General features: G+C 46.2%; 1 protein-coding gene across 3 annotated transcripts in view; it reads right to left on the bottom strand.

Moving 5' to 3' along the window:
* The window catches only part of LOC119374082 (uncharacterized), a 471,916-nt gene that overhangs the window by 220,499 nt on the left and 228,451 nt on the right, over positions 1 to 22,966 (bottom strand). For all 3 annotated transcript variants that reach the window (XM_037644139.2, XM_037644141.2, XM_037644140.2), the window contains one exon: positions 4,392 to 4,519. In XM_037644139.2, the coding sequence (XP_037500067.1) occupies positions 4,392 to 4,519 (128 nt within the window). The remainder of the gene's footprint in view (positions 1 to 4,391; positions 4,520 to 22,966) is intronic.

Consider the following 22,966-nt stretch of genomic DNA (forward strand, 5'->3'; position numbering starts at 1 on the left):
GGCAGCCACATGTTTTACGTTCCGCCATTTTTACTTGTCTGTGTGCGGTCGCGATGCATAATTATGCACGTGCTGCACGGGCACAAGGAACCACATTCAGTCGTTAATGCCTAAAGTTCCCGAATGACAATTTCTTTCGGCAGAGCGGCCACACGTGTAAACTTAATGGCATTTGACCTGATGACGGCAATAACAATGACTTCTGAAGAGAGCAATTTTACGGTAATAATATAAAATGAATGCGCCATTTAACGAGTCTAATTTGCGTTCAAGGCCAGTGAAATAAAGCGAAGAAAGTAAAGTGGACAAGAAGACAACTTGCTGCCGGCAGGGGCCGAACCTGCAACCTGTGGATGTTCGGTCCCTCCCCGCGGCAAGTTGTCTTTTCGTCCAATTTACTTTCTTCACATCTGTATCACAGTTAATACAATTAACATCCCCAATACTTTCCTTGGTTTCGTTACCTGCTGGTTTTCATTAACATTGCGTCAAACAAAGAAATGAGCCCTCAAAATTCCCTTCGTTCATTAATAGTAATGAGCAAGACATGCCTTGTCCTCGGCTAGACGTGACAGAGACGCTTTGTCTTCACCGAGATATGACACAAAAGCCGTGGCTGTGCTCAGTGTTTTTTATTTCTTTATTTTTCTTGTCAGGGCAGCGGGGAAGTAGCAAGCGTGAGTTCAGACCAATGCGGGCGGGTGCATCTCCATATGGCCGTAGCCATGTTGCTACGTAATCACAATAGCCGGTCGTTACTGCCACAATAACTATGAAGGCATACAACGTAAGTGCAAACCGGGATTAACAAATCACATATCGCTGTAACGTAGCACATGCCAGACAAACTCGAAAGTCTCAACCTTGCCAATAATTAGGCAATTACGTCTGGAAATATGTTCTGTTACACAAGCATGTGGCTTTGTAACTTTGGCAGAGCTGCAAGTTGCTTGTGAGACGGAGTATAGTTCTGATTATTAGTTTACTCAACTTCGAGTTGCAGCTAATTGATACGCTTAACCTAAGCAGTTGGTCTCCATATCTGGTCATACAGCTGAATGAATACTGAATATGCCTGAAAGCCCCATAGCCCCATGGTATACTATTAGAGTGTCTACGTAAGATGATGCACACCTTGAAGCCAAATGACTATGTTATTCCAGAGTGATTTAATTGATGCCTAGGGGATGTTGCCACTGACCGTCAAACAAGTGAGTGGCCACAGGCTTTAAATGGAGAAATTGTGCAGGATAGGTTAAGAAGGCAGCAAGTAACCCTAAAACACGCTGTAAAGTCCATAAATACACCACATTTATTTCAATGTTACATACCCTTGAATGTATTGTTAAGAGATGTTATACCTGTGTCACATAAGCCTTTGGAAGGCCTTTCAACACATACTCCATTGAATCAAAGGTCAAGTTCAAGCTGCTACATGAGCAGTTTCAAAAGCTGCCAAGTCAAGTCTATCAAGGCATGGAGCACACTACAATTCTATTTGTTCCGATGAATTTGGTATGCACGTGCTGCTGATCACTGCACGTGTTCGCCTTCTTTTACCGCTTTCTGCCTTCCCCTTTCCCCCCAAGTGCTATATAAGGCACCCGCCATCGGCAATAAACATTCTTTTCTAGGTTACTCTACATGGTGGTCACTTCACTCTCGACAACAGTGATGTGCCTGTGTTGTCGAGAATATGTGGCAGCACAAACGTTGCCACAGTTTACTTGCTCAACAATTTAAAACCTAATCATATACGTACAACAGTATATAAAAAACAGCTCATCAAAATGTTCAAACAAAATTACATTTCTTGTGCTTTTAAGGGGATTTAACATTATTTAGCTTTCGGTGACATAAAAACGAGACAAAAAAAAAAGATCTGCAGCGCCACACAATTTTTTCGAGAAATGTCTTAACTAGGGGTGTGCGAATATTCGAAAGTTTCGAATATTCGTCGAATATTACATTCGGAATATTCGTATTCGATTCGAAAATCGTGTATTCGAAAAGTTTCGAATATTCGATAACTTCGAATATTTGAAAAATTCGAATATGCGATTCGATTATCGTGCATAAAATAACTCGTCTTCCACATTTCTGCTGCGTTCGTATAGCTAAAAACGTTGCCGAGAGGAGCGATAAACATCGTAAATACACGGAGGCACGATATCTGCCTGCGACGAGCGCCCCAATACGTATGATTTATTGCTGGTGCATCTCCGACGTGCAGCGCTGTTGGCGATCATGTAACCGTACATTTTCAATATTATGCGGCCGTAACGTGCCGCACTACCACTCGTTCACTATGCGGGACCACTTCTGAAGAAAGACAGTGACCCATGTGACTGGTGGCGGACTGTATGCACCTTCAGATACCCCAGTCTGGCAAAGCTTTGCCCCATGTACCTCCCTATACCAGCCACTTCTGTTCCAAGCGAGCGTGCCTTTTCAGTGGCAAGGAGGGGGGGGGGGGAGGGATGTCTCTGGTAGAAGGGAGCGCCTGCTGTGTGATCATGTGGAGCAACTCATATTTCTCCATGATAACATCTAGTCATTACTTTCATTGTGCGTGATATTTGCTTGCGTTGTGATGTGCATTGTGCTAGCCTGGACATTGTGTTCTGGAGATAGCAGTGTATGTTATGTTGCCAGTCAGGCTGTTAATGTTTCTTTTTTTCAAATAGCTACATGTTAAATAAAATATTCTTACTGTGGTAGTAGGGTGGCAACAGGGGCTAGTCGGTACGTATTCATACTTGTAGTGCATGCGCTTCCGGAGGACGCGTGTCAAGAGATCTCTTGACACGTTTCGGTGATACTGTTTAAAGCCATGATATGTATATTTTTCTTGTTTGTTGTGTTATACTGCCTCATCACTGAATCCCCTCCCCCCCTCGTCATTTAGTGTGCCTTCTTTCTTGTACGTACATAAGGCTGTATGTTATCGAAATAAAGTAGTTGTGAGTTTGCGCATCATCTTGTGTTGTTTTCCTTGTTTCTTGGTCCGTGTCCTCCGGAAGCGCACTACAAGTATGAACAAGTATGGTTACTGTGGAGGCATTTTTCCTTTGATATTCGATATTCGATTCGATATTCGAAGGTGATTATTCGTATTCGATTCGTATTCGAAAAATTTGATATTCGCACACCCCTAGTCTTAACCACTCAATGGCTTTTCAACACTGCCATGTAGCAGCGCTAGAACTCCAATGAGTCGATAGTGTAGAATAGATTTGAGCGCAAAAGGACGAGACACAAGAGGACAAGACGACTAAACGAGCGTTTAGTCGTCTTGTCTTTTTGCGTCTCGTCCTTTTGCACTCAAACTTATTCTTAGACTATGAACCAATGTGCCCCACAAAGCATTTTATTAGGTCGGCAGAGTTGTAGCGTTTTGAAGGCCGTCAAATGGAAGGCCTTCCAAGTGCGCCCACGTGACACGGGCATTAAAAATAAGACTATGGCACGCCCCCATAATGATTATCAAAAAAAGCACGAGAGAGCGACAAGCACTATTTGCCTTTGTGGAATGCGAGATTTATTCTCCTGGCAGTTCCTTTTCTTCTGTGATACAGTTTTTCTGTCTTTAAGATAACTTCTGGAAACACCTTGATCGCATGCCAATTTGAGGGCCATTACCTAGACAAGCTCGGCCTACACGAAGTTGCTTAAGAAAATCTGCCAGCTAGCCTTTATGTCTGCCAGCTAGTGGATACGTTCCCATTGTCTGCCTGTAGAGACCTTTCCTTGTTGACACGTGGCTGAAGATCTGCTCCCTTTGCTTGCGCTACTCATGGTCACAGGCCTCAGGCATACAAAAAAAAAAAATGCTATCTTCAGCACATAAAACAACGTTCTTTTGTCTTACGCTTTCATAATGAAAGCAGTACATTACCAATTGCACGTTATTGGGAGCAGATACGATGCACACAGGTCACAATCAAGCATGAAATGAACCTACGTGAACTCGCAACAAAATGTGCTTCAACACCATTTTATGACAGCGATGACACTGCGTCTGATCCGTATGATGGGAGGCTGTTGCCAACAATGCAATTACGGTTTTAGTTTCGTACTCGATTATAATGCGCAGGTAATCTTAGGACTTGTTTAATTGGAAAAAAGGTGCATGTTAGATTTCAGCAAATAGAGTACATACGTAAAATGATGATAATGACTAGTCAGGTAAGGTGTGAGTGCATTCTTGCTTAGTGCAGTTAACTGTCTCACAATACAAGCTTTGTATTCCCAATAAACCACAGCTTTAGGATAGTGCGAGTCCTCGTCAGGTCCTTGTTTCCTTTGCACTACTGTTTTTTCCTTAAAAGTCATAAACCAACTGGGCCAACAAGACAGTTTACTAAGAAATTGAGAGCTCAAAAGCTGACCTGCTGGGCGCACAATCTCTCTTGAATCTCGGCCTGTGTCCACGTCGAAGAAACTGCCATCTGGCTAGGAAGTTGTGCCTCCAGCTCCTTGAGCCAACGTCTCAAGCGCCGCATCTCCTGAGCCACTTCTGCACACACGGGCCATGCAAACACAACACAGGGGCCTACAATGAAAATCTGCCACAGAACAGAACGAGCAGATATGCTACACCACCCCAAAAAATATCCCCGCCCTTACACCCCGTGGAGATGGTTGACCAACAAAGCTGAAAGGGGCAGACCCGGTGTTCATCACTGGGTGTATTACACAGGTATGTTAACCCTTTCCCTACCAAAGACCAGCTGGGCTCATTCACACTAAAAGAAGCGTTCGGAGGAACCGCAGTTAAGCTACCCCGATTAATTTTGCATAGTTCTGTTTCGCTTGAACAGATGGTACAGTGAAAAATTTTAAAATGTACTCAAAGCATGAATTTTGGCTGACAAAGCACTTGATTCTGGTAAATGGAATTTCAAAATGGTGTCCTCCACTGTGTGTGAGCGGAGCATGCGTGCCGGCAACTATTCCGTTTAGGAAAATAGAACAAAAAAAAAAGAACGCTTGTTTGCCAAAGATTTCTGCAATGAAGAAGAATTGCAGTTCTCCTGAGACAGTGCCCGCGACTACGCGGAGCAGCAAGTGCCACAAGAGTTTGTCGCTACCAGGTAAGGTTTGCTCAATTAAAGATGCCAGCAACACCGTTTGCGCTCGATACGAGGTCCTACACATCCAAGGACGGAGAGTGCGGAATATTGAGAGCACAGTTCCAACATGCTACAGTGACTTCAACAGTGAGATCACTGCAAGAACCAAGGCAAAAATGACCGATTCAGGCAGCAACGTTAGAAACGGCTATCACGAGCCTACCTGAGCACTCCCTTTGGCGGAAGCGATCGATGCACAGAGTGTTGTGCACAGCTTCGTTGAGTACAATGGCCACGAGGTCGAGATGCTGTGCCTGGTTGGCTGGCTTGAGGATGTGACTTTTAGTGCAGCAAGCAAACTACTGAAACCGTTAGTTTAACATAGAGGAGTTCTTTTCCATGTCGGTGGGCATACGACATTAAAAGTGTACCACCCCTGTATCACGTTTTCTGACTGATTTCTTAGCTTTCACGTCGTTTCTGGCAATTGGGAATCCCACTTAGTTGGGATGTGTCTCTTGTTCCCAAGGCCTTCGAATAAATGAGGTTTTGTTGTATGTTTCGGCCCTCAGGCAACTTGTTCATTTTCAGTGGAACACTGGTCGTCAGTGAGGCTTGTGCAATTTCCGTGTCACATACCTGCGCTAGGAGTTTTTTGCCAACGGACATCCGTTTCACCTTGGCATAAGCAGCTTTGATGCAAAAGCACAAGCTTTCACAGCAAAAATTTAGCTTTGAATTCGCTTATTAAAAAATACAGGGTTCAATGACTCTGAAACTTTTTGTCAATAGGCATTGAAGCACAGGCTCAAAAAAAAGGTTTGTTCAAACTTACCTTCACTCATTGTAAACAACCAACAAAAGAGCTACTGTAAATCACCATAATGCAACAATTTGTAAGGTCGCTATAACAAACCTGCAACCCGCAGGGAACCTTTGCGGTGTTACAATAAGATGCAAATTCAAATGACAGCATGTTGCCCAAATGAGTAGGAACTCTATAGAAAATTTTGGTGTTGCAGCAAGGAACGTCTACCTTTCTGCCCTGGACTAACTTGTTCTGAATCGACAACGATCAACAAACTGCAATCGCTGTGTGGCTGCACCCCTGTGCTGCTTTTGGCCCTTTGTGATAGAAGCTTTGATGTAGTATCTATCACTTGCATTTCGAAGAATGCGGTGTAAGGACATTAGAAAATATTAAAAACTATCCTTACATTTCACAATACAATACGTTCGGCAAGTTGATTTTTAGCTTCCATAATAAAATATTACGAAGTTGTGATTCATTCTCTGCCCTTGTCGTGTAGCAAGACGTACAATGGACAAACTGGCAACTGTCTGAACCAAAAATAAAAAGAGCGCTATAACAATGTTGCATGTGTAGCCACTTCTGGCCATGCCAGCCAAAAATCGCAGAGGGTGCCGAACAGAAGACAGAGACAGCAGTGGCTTGTCAACTTGTTAGCGAGTGGGGGGGGCGAGCCTCCCTGACTCCATCCACCATATATATATATATATATATATATATATATATATATATATATATATATATATATATATATATATATATATATATATTATATATTTATATTATATATATATTATATATTTTATATATATATATATATATATATATATAAAATTTTTGCCTTTTCCCTGTGCCACATAGAGCGTTGTGGCAAAACATTTTTGCTCGAAAAAAATTTCGACGATCGTGGCGCCCCCTCAAAGGTCGCTTGTATTTGTTAAGCTGTGCCTAATAGAAAAATATGTATAAAATCTATTTTTGTGTGCTGCACTTCGAAACTGCGCTTGCGCTATCGCAGAGGTTCTGTTTAGTTGTCCTATTCATTAATTCCAAAAATTTTGCGTTTTACAACCAGCCTACGTATCTTCAAAAACTACAAAAATCTTCAAAGTTCATGATTTTTTCTTGAGCTATCTGGAACTCTCCTTAACCAATCTTAATAATACAGTCGAACCCACTTATAACGATCCCACATATAACGATCTATCGGTTATAACGACCATATTTGGGTGCACTTACGATTTTCCTATGCTAACCATTGAAGCTGCGTCCAGATATAGCGAACATTTTTCAAAGCCTCCTACCTTTACAACGAACACTTCGGACACGGTCGCGGTAAAATCTTGGCGCATACGAAGCGAAAAAAAGTTAAGACATGCCTTCTAAAGCGTGACAGGGGCGCGCGAGCGCGCGCCCCGCTCCAGTTTACTCGCGATTAAGATACCCAGATCGGCGAGCACCGCACGCAGATTTCGGATGCTGCGAGCGAGGTCGCTCACTTTCCAGACATTTCTTCAGTGATAGAATGGCAGTGGAGGGAAAAAAAATAGTAGGCAGCATGAAGCCTTGCGGTCAGCTTTCGCGCGGTAACCTTTCCTGACGCCGTTCTCTGCAGCTACGACCGCCTGCGATGAACCAAACAATGCCTTGGAACGCAAGAAGGCATAAATGCAAGAAGTGATAACCGCGATAGCTTTCCATCGCAAAAAGGTTCACTGCGTCCCTAAACTCGTCGACGCCACAATGTGCCGCGAAAAGTCGTCCGTCTTTTTGGTAACGGCAGAGACCGGTCGATCGGTGATTAAGACTTCCGCGCGATTGCGGCGATGCCTTCGCGGATAAGCATCAGAAAAGAACGAAGGCGAGGTGGCGGCCGTCGATGAGCGTGAAATTATGCCTTACAGCCGACAACCTTATCACAGTCATCTGTAGATACTCGGCTTTGCGTGTGGCGTACGCCGTACACTGCGCGGATTGACGGCGGTACGAGCGCGCCATGCTGCCGTTTGCAAGTTCGCCGCCGCCGCGTCGTGCGAGACCGCTTTTTTTTTTTTTTTAAGTGCGCGTCGCTTTGTAGAAACGAAATTAGCTCGGTGTTGTTGAGCGGCGCGGGCACCGAGAAAGTCGATGCACTGACAGCGAACGTATACAGCGTGTTTGACTAGGTGACAACTGAAGTGCGCCGCGCATCGTCGTGCAGGGCCGCGAGAGCATCGCGGAGACGTAGAGTGCGCGTTGCTTGGAAAATGCTTGTTTTCGCAGCGTTGAACGAAGAGGCTAGTCGCCACACCCGGTGCACGGTCCGGAGTGAAGCAAGCACGAAGAACGTACAAACGCGCGCATACGGCATACAGCAAGCGGCCCGGCAGTGACTCCGCGACCCGAGTAGGCGACGCGCTGCACGCAACTAGCCAGGGATGATCAGCTCCACGTCGCGGTACCGCGCTTCGGTGAAACGGTGTCAGCTCATTGCTAAGGCGGTTAATTCACTCGTGAGCACGCAGCGGGCGTCGCTTCACGACGCGAAAAGGCTTAGCTTGTCACCGAAGGGGTTGTTAGCACTTTAATAGAAGTGCACAAAAAAAAAAAACGGCTTGGCCGCTAAGCGCACGTTTTTAAGGGCGAGTTCATATACAACGAACTACTGATATAACGACCACTTTTCGCGACACTTTCGAGTTCGTTATAAACGGGTTCGACTGTAGTATGATTTTCAGGAAAGTGTATTTTAGTACAAGAATGTTTAGGGGTATAATAGACTTCATATCTTTCCGAAAAAAATTGTGAAATTAGGGAAAATGTGCGATTTGTCGCATGTTTGACCGTATTTTTCATACTAGCATACACAACTACCATACACATGATGCACAACTAGCATACACATGCTGCACAACTAGCATACACATACTGAAAGAAATAATGCACATTGTATACACTTCTTTTCCTGGGTATACGTGTTGTGTAGACGGCCCTCTAGCACATTGTGCCAACGGCGCCATAAGCTGCTCTAGGGCCTCTGTATTTCCCACTGGGCCCGCCAAGCAAGCTCACATTGTAAGGGAATTCATTACTCGTCGCCCTGACATTAGCGCGACAAGACTTTCGAGCACTCACAAGCCACTGATATACATCTCGCATCTTGCCGCTTCCTGCGACGAGTGTCAGCTGCAAGGGCGACCACGTGCTTTGCGGTGAAGTGGCAACAAAAAGAAATGCAGGGTGCATTCGGAGGGCCGAATTCAAAAATTATTTCCTTCCTTAAAACAAATAATGATTTCATTAGACTTTCTTTGTTACTTAACGATGAAGTCTTCTAACAAACGCCGCATGACGAGGATTTTTATTTGGACTGTATCAGTATGAAAAATACATGCGTGGTCTTGAGACATGGGACACGATCTCGACAGCACAAGTGCAGGACAAATTTTACTATATAAGGAAATGATTGCTGTGTAGAAGTAAAACTTTGCCTCATTTGATGGTTTCCCAGTGTGTAGGCGACAGTGACCACTGCGAAAAGTGGGGGGGCTCCGCCACCCTAACTTTTCTCAGTGGGAGGGCTTCCACCCCCCTTGCCCCCCCCCCCCGGTAGATACGCCTATGAAAGACAGTAAACCCCATAAAACAATGTACAGTACTCATGGATTGAAATAGAACAATTTAGGGTTAAGTAATGCACACACTAATGCACACACTTTCGTCTCTACAGTCTTCAGTATGGGCCATATTGGTGTAATTTTGACTCGGAACGCGTAGGTCAGCCCACGAAGCGGCCGCCAGGTATTCTCTGTCGGTCCCTACGTGGGAGACGCCCGCTACGCGCTGAGCGCGTCCTGCAGGACGTAAATAAAGTTTTTCCAATCCAACGCGTAGGTCAGAGCCGACATTATCTGTAGAGACCAGATTCGTCATGACATGACGTTGTTAAATCGTTGCAAATACCAGTCATTATAGTGAAAAATTTGATGTCTTATATGAATCCCTGAGTACTGTATACAGATTGTGTCATTACAGGAAAACACAGTGAGGCGTTAACAAGACAGATACAGGAGGCACATATGATTGCAAGATTGCAGGACAGGTGTATAAGAGCACCCTCGGTAGCATAATCCCAAAAAGAAAATGGGTACTTTGATTGACACATGCCAATTTTCTGTTCACACATGTTTGTTGCATGTTTTTAACAGTGACGCTGTTCGTAGTCTATCCTTCACCGTCGGCCGGTGTTTGCTCAGCGCTGACTGCAAGGTCTTGTGGTGCGGCGAGGGTGAGGAACGATAGGAAGAGAGACGGCTATGCGGTGACTGAAAAGGCGACAGTGAAGCTTGGATGAAAGGGAAATGCAGTGTCTAGCCGAGATAGTAGCAAGGGTGATGCTAGGCGGAGGGGGGGGTGAGCCAATGCGAGAGAGGGTAGCCATGAATGGTGGAAAGGGTGAGCCAATGGGAGGCATGCCTGAACTGATGCAAGAGTGGAAAGGCATGCTAGGAGTAGGCGCAAGGAGGGAGTATAAAGGAGTTGCTGGTTCTTGGTGGCGTTCGCTCACTCAGGATGACCAAGACTACTCGCACGCCCGACGTCACCTACAAGCTCATAGCTTAACACAGAGTGTCAAATAAAGAGAAATGACACAAAGCAGAAATACTTTAAAAAGATGGTTGATCCCTCCGTGATAAGAATCGGAGTAACACGAAAGTAAAGCGCGCCCTTACAGAAGTAACTGAATGTTTACTGCACATTGATATAAGAGAGTTTGCACAATGTATATTGATGTCTGGCAGCTATGGCACCGTTTAATGTGGATGCACCCACTTTGATGAGTGGTGGTAGCCTAAATCTCCATCCCCACGACTAACGTCCATGTTAAATGATTAAACAAAGCCTTGTGGTAGCTGTAGTAGTTAATATTGAAAGCGTAATCAGAGAACGAGGTGTGATAGCCAGAAGAGTGTCGCATATTGGACGCAGAACTTGGTCGCCATCCCGCAGCATGTTGAAATGTGATTGAACACCACGGCCGGACTAGAGGGAAACGCAAAGCGCGTCGTGCCACCCCGGTAGCCCAGCCGCGATTTTTCTTGCGGCGAGCGCGTGAGCGGGGAATGCGGTGTTACAGCCAGGTGAGGCAGGCGCGCGTCGCAGAGCTATTTTTGGTTTCGATTAGCGTGATGCTATGAACGAGGCCGACGCTTTTACGACGCGTGTGCGAAGATCGCCACCTCGCGGTGTGTTAAGGCACTGACAAAATTGAACTTCTATTGAAAATGCGCCGAATGGGACGGACGTGTAACTCGTTGCAGGTACTAATCGCGGAGGCCACAGTGATGACGAATTCCTTTACGTTACCGCCCCCAGAGAACAACGCCACTCCGCCAACTGGGAGAGTGGTAGATATAAACGGTGCATTTGTAAAGCCTCTAGAGTCTGTGACCGTGGCACAGTGGATAGCGTGCCCGGTATCTGTTGTTGCGGACCGAGCGGTCGTGGGTTCGATGCCCCTTGACGGAACTTTTTTCTTTGCCACCTGATCGTGTAAATTTTTTCGCCGTCATTTCCGTGACGGAAATACGTCACTGAAGTCTTGGTGGTCCGTCAGTTTCCGTCATTTATATCACAATTATTACAATACAGTTCCAAAAGTACAATTAACGTCCCCTACACTTACCGTGGCTTCATTACCTGTTGGTTTTCATTAAGGTTGTATCAAACAAAGAAACGAGCCTTCAAAACTCCCTACCTGAAATACATCGGTTGACTCCGCGCCATCCTGTATTTATGCTGCTGCCACTATTGCATATCACAGAGGACGTACTAGCGAAAGGGGTGTACACTAGGCTTGTGCGAATATTCGAGCACTTCGAATATTCGAACGAATGTTACAGTATTCGAATTCGCTTTGAAACGAATTTAAATTCCAGGAAATTTCGAAGTATTCGAAGTGAACGAATAGACATAAATAAACCGCATGTAACCCCCTGTAAAGGCGGTTTCACTGCAGTGGAGGTGTGCTATACCATGAATACACCTTTCCAGGAGAAATCCGCACTGCCGCGAAGCCCCGCTTCAAGGTTAAATGAACATACAGTAAAACCTCGTTAATTCAAAGTCACTGGGACTGTGAAAAATCTAAGCGGGTTTTTGAATTAACGAAACATACAGAAAGCGGGATGCAAGGAACTTTGAATTACTCGAAGCAATCAGAGGTGGTCGTTTGCTGTGCCTGCTAGTTTGCGGCTACAAGGGTTATGTTTTCCAGCAACACCTGGCCCCAATTTTGCCGCTAAACCGGGGAAACGGCAGGCCTCGCTGCTGCCAGCGCAAGAAAAAAAAAAAAAAACGGTCTCGCGATCAACTGAAATGCGCGCCTGCGGGGAAAAAAAAAAAAAAATAGACGCGCTTCGCTGCAACACAGTGGTGACATGCAGGCAGCATGTCACCTGTTCCTCGCAGCGTCAGCGCATCATGATGCAACCATTCGTCCATTCCTTCTGGTAAAACAAATAATTTAATAATGACCAGTCTGACGGAATTCGCGATGTGTTCAGGGTGGAAAAGATGATCATTGAAGTTTTCGAACCGAGTTTTCGAAGTAGGCATTGCAGGCAAGTGCTCCGTCAGCAGTGCAAGTGCGCAAATAGCCGGAACAACCGCCAATCGGACGTTCACATACATCGCGAATTCCGTCAGACCACCCTTTATTAATCTCTCTATTTTCCCAGAAATAATGGGTAAATCATGACGCGCTGACGTTGAGAGAAGCATGCGTCATGCTGCCCGCGTGTCACCGCTGTGTTGCAGTGAAGCACGTCTTTTCCGCAGGCGCACATTTCAGCTGACCACGTGACCGCTTTTTGTTTTGTTTTTTTCTTGCCCTGGCAGCAGCGAGGCTGGGATGCTTCACTTGTCACCCATTAGTATCGCTACATTGCATTTCCTTGTGGCTCCTAAGGGCCATCGTTTCTGCGGATTTGCGGCTAAATCGGTTTGGGAATTGGCACATGGCACCCAAAGTTTTCGAATTAACCGGGCTGGTACTGACTACCGCTTCATATTATCCACTCAAATTTACATTGCAAAATACTGGGCCACAGAAATTCTTCTAATTATGCGGGATTTCGAAATAATAAAGTTCAAATTAATGAGGTAGTTTTAACTGTATTACCGTCACATTGATTCATCATTTTTTAAGTTTAAAAGCTTGTTATACCGGCTTGTATGCTCTATGTATAGTAAATTTTAAAATGTAACGTATTTTACAGGTTATCACTTGCACTCTACAAAAAGTCAAATCCTGCTACTACTCTTCCACTTCCCTTTGAACCAAAAAGAATGACATATGCATATGTCTTGTTTCAACTTTAAAAATAATGCGCTGGTTAGTTGGGTCATGACAAATATGCTCATTTTTCTTTACAAAACGTGATATAAACTATTCGAATTCGCTTCGAAATTCGGTTCGGCCAAATCACTATTCGCTTCGAATTCGCTTCGGACCTAAAATTTACTATTTACACAAGCCTAGTGTACACGTGTCCTGTTTGTGTGGTGCGGTGATACGTATTGTCTATTTACGCAGTGCTGCTGAAAAGGCGTGGTAGCCAACAGAGGTGACACGGATTTGTAGCAGATATATTTTGTGCGAAACAGCACAATCCTGTCTCTTGGAGCAAATGTAGTGAGCCTGGCACCCTATCGTGTCTGCTCGCGTTTTTCTTCCTCGTTCTCAGTTGCGCCACAAATATTTTGTTATGCAAGAAGCCCTTCGCCCACACCGGGACGATGCTGTCTGCTATTACCTGCTCCGCATCTCCTACGAGGCTGAGTAGATGCTGCCCTTAAGTCCTCGGTCGGGTGGATCTTAGAATGTCTCGTGAGCCACGAAACCCGCGAAAACATGTGCAGAGTGCATGCAGTGTGCGTGCAAAGCAACGGGAACTGAAGGCGACGTGAAGGGGAGAGCGGAGAGGTGTGCAGTCGCGTTGCCAGTTTTTTCTCCACACTCAGCGGCAGCAGCCGGCACCGCAGTGGCCTTCCACGACGTGGAGGTCTCCCCTATACTGCTTACAACTAATGCCGCGTTTATGTTCGTCGTTCTTAGTAGATGAAATATGTGACAGCATCGGCGCTAATCAGAGAACACTGCTTCGTGTCGTGCCTGAAAGAGAGTTTTCGCTGCCGTGTGCTTGCAGGCACAGGCACAGGCTTTGCGTACAAGCTTCAAAGCTGCATAGCGGCTGCTCGAGCATACCTGCACCGTTGTCGACGTCACTGACGTGACTGTGCATTACACTGCAATAACAATTGCATGCTAGACGGGTAGCTCATGCGCCTCATCGATTCTCACCGAACGGACCGATTGTGCTGCAGCGTGTTGTTTGTAAATAGTTTGTTTTCGATTGTGGAGTTTGACAATGTACTGTTTAGCATCTTAGTAGACTTTAGCGCGAAAAACAGAGACAATTGAAAGAAAGGACCACACGAACACAGTGCTTTGTTCGTGTGGTCCTTTCTTTCAATTGTCCCTGTTTTTTGCGCTAGAATCTACTAAGATGCTGAACCAAGTTGCCCAAGAAGCCACTCTTCTGATGTACTGTTTAGTCAGATTCTTTGCACGCGTACTGCTTCACTATGCATATTTTTGAAGCATTTCATGTGCTATCGCTGCCAAATTCGGAAGGCCAGCCCAGATGTCCGGAATGTCCCCCACCCCTTAATTTTTTTCATGTATACCCCAAGAAGAGGACATCTCAGGTTCCCCCATAAGCTGATTCCCCTTCGAAAAAAATCCTGTATCCGCCCCAGTGTGCAATGGATTGCTAACAGATGCTTCATGTGAGTGGAACTTTTCGTATGAAACTGAAAAAAATGCTGTTCTGGGATATGGGTTACATTCGACTGTGGGTGCTATTGTTGGTTATGCCGAGGCGGTTCCGCAAGCACTCAATCGGTGACGCGAAACTGTCTTGCTGCAGCGGGTTGACAATGTAAGGCACCATTAGGCCCCGAAGGCAACGATGTGAAAGCAAATATTATTGGCACATGGCGTTATTTACGAGCTCATGTCGGAAGGATATTGCATAAAATACCAGCTAATCGGCACCTACTTCTTGGAGCAACACTTTTCGTGTTCACTTTTCATGTGTGTGAGATGCGTAAATGTTTTACATTTTAAGGGGGGACGCGGCTTTCGTATCGCGAAAAATGGCAAAAAAATCGATTTTTTGAAAATCACATTTTCAGTTTCTGTAGCCCTTTTTATATCCGATTCCAAAATATCTTCACCGAAAACCGCGTAGAAGTGCTATAAAAAAATTGTTGCGCCTGCCGAGGTGGCGAAAATTATTGGGGAAATCGCAAAAAAACACTGATTTTCAAAAAATCATAGCTCCGCAACGACGCCACCGGGCGCCGATATCTTGGGCTCATCGGAAAGCGCATTTCTCCGTCTTCAAATTCCCCGCCGCAGCTGGCTCCTCCCTTCGAAAACAAGCGCACAAAAAGCAAATGTTCGAAGGTCGTTTCGACCCCTCCGATTGGCCGCGTCCGCCATGTTACCCCAGCGCGCCTCGCCATTGGTCCGATGCTCGCTTCGGGAGATCGTCGTCTGCAGCTCGTGCGTCTCGAGCTCACGGCTGTCGAAAGTTCGCGCTACTTCGTTGCGTGTTCGCAATCGCTCTGTGTTCACGGCTCGACGTTAACTTTGAACAAGAACTACGTTTTAGTTTGGAGCTACTAGCGGAAGCTCGGTGGGATTACGATGGCGCGCCGCACTCGTAGCGAACATCGCAAACGCGCGTCTCAGACCGACTTTTTAGCGTTGACTCGTCGGATCCGTGGTTGGAGGTTCTGCTTATGCGCACTTCGGACGTCGTGACGAAGATGATCGCAGGACGACTCTTTGTACTCGCGACCACGCATTACGTACTTTGAAACATCGGGCACCGCGGCCGGCGCGTCTACTGCTCGGAGTCGTCACTAGGCCTAACTCCGCTCACGGCGTCGGCACGCGAGACGAACCTCGAACTTTGCGGGCAAGAGCAACGCGTTAGCGGACTCGCGGCAGTGTGCTTCTTCGCAAGGAACGAAGCGCTTCCCCCGCCGGCTTCTCGGTACAGCGGATGGTCATTTTACGCATCGGCAGCGGACCCCACGGCCAAGCTCGTCGCGCAGCGGGCGCGCGTCGGCGTCCCGCAATGCGAGGCCAAACACGTTGCGCGCCTATTTTTCGTCGCCGCACCTAGGCATATTGCGCATCGTCACCGAATGCCGCCACCCAGCACATCGCGTGCCGACTTCCCGGACTATGCGGCCGAGCACTTAGAGGTGAAATAAAGCACTGTTGATGCAATTTAGGCGCGCTTGGAGCCGTGCGTGGTATCGCCGTAAGCGCTCATGAATCATCTGAAAAAATAAAAGCCTCGCAGAAAACCGTGTCCGCGACCGGGTGAATGATGAAGCGCATCGCAGGCGAGGTTTACAAATTAGCTTGACGAGTGAAACAGGGAGATGAATTCATATCTGCCCAGTTCGCGTCTTGAATAAACTGCTAAGGAATTCTTATTCCACCAATGTCTTGGCCATAACTGCCTGTTATTTAGGACGAAGTGATAGGTTGCCATGATGAGAGCCGCTTTTAGTATCCTATAAAAGTTATTCAATGATCAATTGCAATCAAGACTGTTAATTATGTTAATGAGAGCATGAATACAAGAAAGCTGGCAAATCATCATAGTACATGACCTACTTGAATTACAATATCTTGTTTTTTGTCATGTCTATTACACCACTTAATAACTTCGTTTAAAATTCATGCTACATGTTCTTTGTATATCAGAAAAGGATTTTAAAGAAAGAAAACAAAGGCACAACCGATGAAAGGCCACATGTGCAGGAGGTCCAACCTTATAAAACACCTTAAAGATCACAATCTTCTTGTGTTTTAGAGAAGCAAGGCACCTCAAACTAAAGACAGGGCACTCAAGAAAGTGCACATTACGAAAGACTCAAAAGATTACGACCCCAGTGCCTTTTGATGAAGTAATATCGTTGGTACAACTTTAAAAGCCGTTTTCTCAAAACGACTTTTCTTGCTTCCTGCTTCGCTTGTTCCGCTGATTTCTCACTGACCGCTGGGTCTATTTCAGTTCCGTTTTTTGTTCTATATTCCTTGAAGCACAGTTCAGGGCGTGACATTCTTGCTTTTTCAGTATGGCGTTTTGATAATTAGCTATTTGACGAGTTGCACAAAGCCTCGATGCCTGTTGCGCAGTCACCTCATGAAAAATGAAAACTGAAAAAAATTTTGTTGCAAATAAAAAAATCTAAGAATGTCACGCCCGCAATCAGACATCTTAGAATGCATAGCACTTTGAACGAGTTTCCTATCGCATTTTTTAAGCGAGTCAGACTCGGAACAAGAGCAGAAGGTGAAATATATTGTAAATCAAAAAGTAGTAAAGATATATTCATGAAATTTCTACAGTAGCATTAAAACAACATTTCAAATAAGTGTGCCAATTTTCATCAAAATCCATGAAGAAATAAGAAAGTTGGTACCGAAAGCCACGTCCCCCCTTAATTGTACAGTAATTCTACACATTACTTACGTTGGTGATGACAGCAGCGAAGTATTTTTTTTATTTCAAGAAAAAATAACCTTTTATTTACAATTAGATGCGCAATGCATGAGGACGTTGGCTGCCCCTCATGAAATAAGCTTTCACGTGGATCAGCAACACTTTCTTATTCTTACCGCCATTGCTGCGCCTTGTCGTGTCGCGTGCTAAAGCCTCTTCCCAACCATCCCACACTACACACAGGATATTCACATAGCTAACGCTTTATTCGCTACACCGAAAACAGCAAGACAAAATTTATTACCTAGTGCATAGCTTCATTCTCAATGAAGGCAAGCCTATACATATGACACGGTGACGAACTTGTAGCTTCATTCTCGTTGTGAGGCGGTTATTTACACGTAATAACTGTCAATGCAGTGACTAGGAAATGCCGGCAACGTGTACAGGTTCTTACATTAGTCTGAAATTTTTATGCCTCCGATAGAACTATCACAGCAGATACAAGCAAGCAGTTTCAGCAGTGACAGCAATGCGATTCAGACAAAAACCTTCAACATGGCACCGCATGGGTGGCTTCGTCAAACCTCCACAGATGGCAGCAATTTTGTATAAGATATATTGGCTGAAAGCAGACATAAACCAAGAGCGGCATTTGGAACATATGTTGTTACCACAGGGTGCTGCCGCATGCTGGCGCTGCGCTCCATAGTCTGCTAAAGTTACACAGTAGAAACACTAGTGAGCACCGGAATCACACCAAGAGAGGGTGATCGCATTTCATGACACATGCTCTAATTCACAAGGTGCGCTTACATAGCTTCTAGCCCCTTTGTCGTTCCCCGTGTACATTTCAGCATGCCTGTTTCATCCCAGCAAGTGCACTGAAACCTACAGAGGGGGTGATAGTACGGGGGAAGAAGCTAGTACGTCCGTGTATGTCAGCACGGACTTTCAGCACTTTCTTTTCTTGTTGTAACGTGCGTGCTCACTTGCCCTGTGCCACAACATGTTGTAGCAACTATGCAGCTCAAGATGTTCAAATCAGCCAATGGCCATGTCTTCTGGATATGTGACGCAGTGATTTGGGTATATGGCATCATTTGTTGAGAGAAGAGCGAGCGATTTCTAGCCAACTTTGAAATTTCATTGTAAATTTCCTGCTGTGTGCTGCACTATAATGGGAAGGAACACACTGCAATAGAAGACGGGGACAAAGGAGTGCGGCGCACACACAGCGCTGACTTGCAAGTCAGCGTTGTGTGTGTGTCGTTCTTCCTTATCCCCGTCTTCCATTGCCTTGTGTTCCTTCCAATGTTTCACCAACATGCCCAAGCTTCTACACTAAATTGCTGCACTATCATGTTTGGCTAACATGTTCACAGGAGCCTTGACTACCGATCGGCAGCATTTTCTGACCTTGTTTAAGTAGTGTTGCAGGGCCCCTTTAAGCCCAAGGTAATTTTACATGCAAAGGAAACGTCCATCCTCCAAGCCCAACCATGAGCTTGGTGTGGATGCAAAGAATGTATGACAGTGGTGGAAACAATCGAACTCCCTTTTCAAATGCGCAACAACCTGCATGGATATCACCTGACCACAGGCGAGTCGACAACACAAAGCGAAAGAATATGTGGCCAAATTCATTAGGGCACACAGAAAAGCGGGCATGCCTGCGACGATGGGGATTACTAGAGACAAAGGGGAGAGAGACAGCAAAATGTCAGGAGTTACACACAAACTAATTTCAAGAGCAGCAGGGGCCACGTGACACGTTTCGTGAAACACTGCGGTTCCAGACCTGAACTTCCATGAGCTAGAAACTACTCAAGAACTTCGAGGAAGAGCTCATGGCATTCCAGCACTATGTCATCAAAAGACGTCTCTAAAAGAGCTTTCTACATAACTTGCGAATAAGAGGTATGGTGTTAAGAAGTTGAGGACAAAGTGAGACAAAACAAAATTGTTTGAGTAAGCTAACACATGCTGTACATGGCGCCACATGTGTGAAATGGGGCTTGAGAAATGGAGCAGCCAGTGTTGTCATGTTGTGACAAAGCATTGCAGCAAGCACTCATAGTGTCAACGGTTTAGTCATGTCATGGAAGCTTTGTCAAAGTGCATCAACAGAAACTTAAAGGGACACTAAAGGCAAATAACAATTTATGTTGGAGTGAAAGCTCAATGTATGACAACGTCTAAAACGGCAATATTATCAACAGCAGTGCCCTACTTACCGAGAAATTAAGCTAAATGTATCACACGATGAGCGCCACAAGCGGGACATTTTGGAAATGATCCCGATGACGTGAGAGAGTCCGACTACAATTAATCACTCGTAATCAAACTAGCTGCAATAAAAAAAGAACCTTCCGTGCATCAAGAGACGTAATAAAATGCTGCTTGTTCGTTTCTGTTTGATTCATGGAAAAAAGAACCTCTTGGCGCTACCACAGGAATGGCGCGAGTGGTTCAAAGGTTCCGTTTTCGCCGAACTGCGCTTCGCCCGGCGCCCTGCTTCGCTCACACAGTTGCATTTCAGTGGTAGTTTCGGTATCGCGTACTGCTGTGTGTGTTTTGCGCGCTTGTGAAAGTTGCGCTGACAGAAAGTTCGACAAAATGCCGCATGCATGTGATGTTGCCGGATGCCCGAATGGTGCACGCCACCAGCGCACGCCGCCGCTCAGTAAAGGCGGACAACGTTGGGCACGGCAACAGTGACGTGAGAAAGACCGCTTTCAAGCGGGTGATTTGAAGTCTGCTAATGTGATGAGGACTACTAATTTTCCTTCAAAATAAGCACTTCCTTGGCACAGAAGCAGCACTACGAGGTTTCTGGACCACTATTTCAACAATCAACGCCGACTTAATATTTGCCTTTAGAGTCCCTTTAAGTTACGTCACAAGATGACAGCAAACTGTCATATCTAGCTGCATGCCCATTATTTTTGCTTGGATGTATGTCAGAAGAAAAGCGTAATTGCTTTCAGGTGTGGTTCGCAACAGTGACTTCACTAAGATTTGAGCGCTGCTGTACATACTTCAATGGCAAGATTTACTACACTGTTTTTCTCTCACCTCGGGGAAACACGCAACCCCCACAACCACGTAATAAACACAACTGACGTCTAGGCAGGCGGCGTAGGCCTAGCGTACAAATTGCGCTTGAACTTCCTTCAAACACGGTCGTGCTTCAAACAATGCCTCCTCTAGAAAGATGTCTGCCTGCTACGGTCATGAAAGATCTGTTTTCAATGGTGGTAGCTAGCGATGCTTGCGGAGGTTGCCCGCAAAACATTTCCGCGCTCACACAATGCCCGCGCACAACACTGCGCTTCGCCGGTCCTCACTGGCCGCCAGTGACAACCCCCTCTCCCAGGAGCTCGCTTCTATCTGTCTGGCGCTGGCTTGCCGCGTCAGATGCTCTCAGGCCTGCACGAGAGGTTGACGCGCTGCTCTGGCAGGCGGCTTCTCGTCCATGTGCTCGACTGCTGCCTTTTGTGTGATAGTCGTAGCGCCGCTGGCAAGTGTACTCGACCGGTCTTGCGGAGTTTCCCTATACGGCCTGCAAGCCCGTGACTGTCGCAGTGTGCTGCATCTTGGATTAATAAACCAGTGTTTGTTGACAACCTGCCTAGAGTGCCTTTTCTGCGTCGTGTTGGTGAGTCGACAAACCCTGCCGTAGTGTCTTTGTGCACTGTGGCAGTGGAGAATGTCGTGTCCCTTCCCGGTTGCCTCGTACGGTACCTTCGTGCAAAACCTATCTCCACATAACTAGTGCCCAACTTGGTTTCGGCATGGCATCAGAGCAGTGGCCCTCGAGGCGGTCGTTCCTGCTAGATCCCGTGGCGACAGACTTGATCTCCTTCGATGCGGACGAAGCCGGCAGCACGAGGCAGGCTTGCCTTAGCGGTTCTGTTTTCAACCACCGAAAGAGATCCCGTCCTTGGGGCTTCCTTTTGTGATAACCGCTCGAATGTGGACTACAGTCATAGCCTAGCCAGTTTCGGGTTTTCTGAGCTGTTCGAGACACCCGCGAAGCACGTGCTTTTTGGGCCCCTCCAACGTGTCGTCTCCGCTCGCTGGCCTTCCTTTGTTAGCAGCGCAGCTTAGTGACCAAACCCCCGTACCGGAGCGTCCCTACCTAGGACACATGGTGCTGGCATTCACACACTCGCTGGCCCATCGTTGTCACGAGCGTAAAAGGTTGTCGGTCTGCTTTTCTGTCACATGAGGCACCATGCACCCGTCGGTACGGAAACCCTACTCTTCTCTGTGCCGTTTATTGGCTCCTTTGGGTCTGCCATACAAGAAGCTCCCCAAGAGCCTTTCAAGGTGGAGGTACCTCGCAGTCTAAGGAAAGCCACCCTCAGATATTTCCATGACTCGTGGTTGGCCGGACACATGAGTGGCCGTAAGACCTGGCCAGGCATTAAACGTGATGCTCTTCACCTCCACGTGTGGCAATGTGTGAAGTCTAGTGCAGGCATGCCCCCCGGGCTCATGCAGCTGCCCTCAAACCCTGTTGTTACCCGCAGCAGCGACTTGGGAGAGGGGGAGGTGATCAAGGAACCGCAGGAAAACCGTGAGAAGTCATGCTACCGGTTCAATCTGCTGAAACGCACTTAAGCAGCCTTTCTCCCACTAACAGGTAGCTGGACTTCATTCCATACCATGGTAATTGAAAGAGTTTGTTTTTCGGAGAAAAATAAACTGCAGTTCAGCGCGTGACAAATCACTAAGTGTCGTCCATACACAGAACATCCCTAATAAACAAAGAAAAAGAAAACACAGAAGTGAGATTGTGTTTAGGGAACTATTACAAGCTCACAGCCGGCTTATATACTCCTCCCAACATTTGCAGAGCCTGTAATGTGTTTGACCCGAAATGAATATTCTTGCAATGCAAGGCTTCCCCGTAATATCCTGCTGTTCAGGTGCTTAGTTCTTAAGGGGGGACGCGCCTTTCGTATCGCGAAAAATGGCATAAAATCGGTTTTTTTGAAAATCGCATTTTCAGTTTCTGTAGACCCTTTTCTATCAGATTCCAAAATATCTTCACCAAAAACCACGTAGAAGTGCTTTAAAAAATTTGTTACGCTTGCCACGGTGGCGAAGGTTATTGCGAAAACCGCAAAAAAAAACACTGATTTTCAAAAAATAATAGCTCCGCAACGGCGCCACCGTTCGCCGATATTTTGGTCTCGTCGGAACGAGCATTTCTCCGTCTTCGAATTCCCCGTCTCAGCTGGCTCCTCCCTTCGTAAACAAGCGCACAAAAAGCAAATGTCCGAAGGTCGTTTCGAGGCCTCCGATTGGCCGCGTCCGCCATGTTGCCCCAGCGCGCCTCGCCATTGGTCCGATGCTCGCTTCGGGGGATCGTCGGCTGCTGCTTGCGCTTCGCGAGGTCACGGCTGTCGAAAGTCGCGGTCTTTATGACGCGTTCGCACTCGTTATGTGTTCACGGCTCGAAGTCGACGATCACGTAGAACTTAACTACGTTT

This window comes from Rhipicephalus sanguineus, chromosome 11 (genome assembly GCF_013339695.2).
Source record: "Rhipicephalus sanguineus isolate Rsan-2018 chromosome 11, BIME_Rsan_1.4, whole genome shotgun sequence".
Lineage (NCBI taxonomy): Eukaryota > Metazoa > Arthropoda > Arachnida > Ixodida > Ixodidae > Rhipicephalus > Rhipicephalus sanguineus.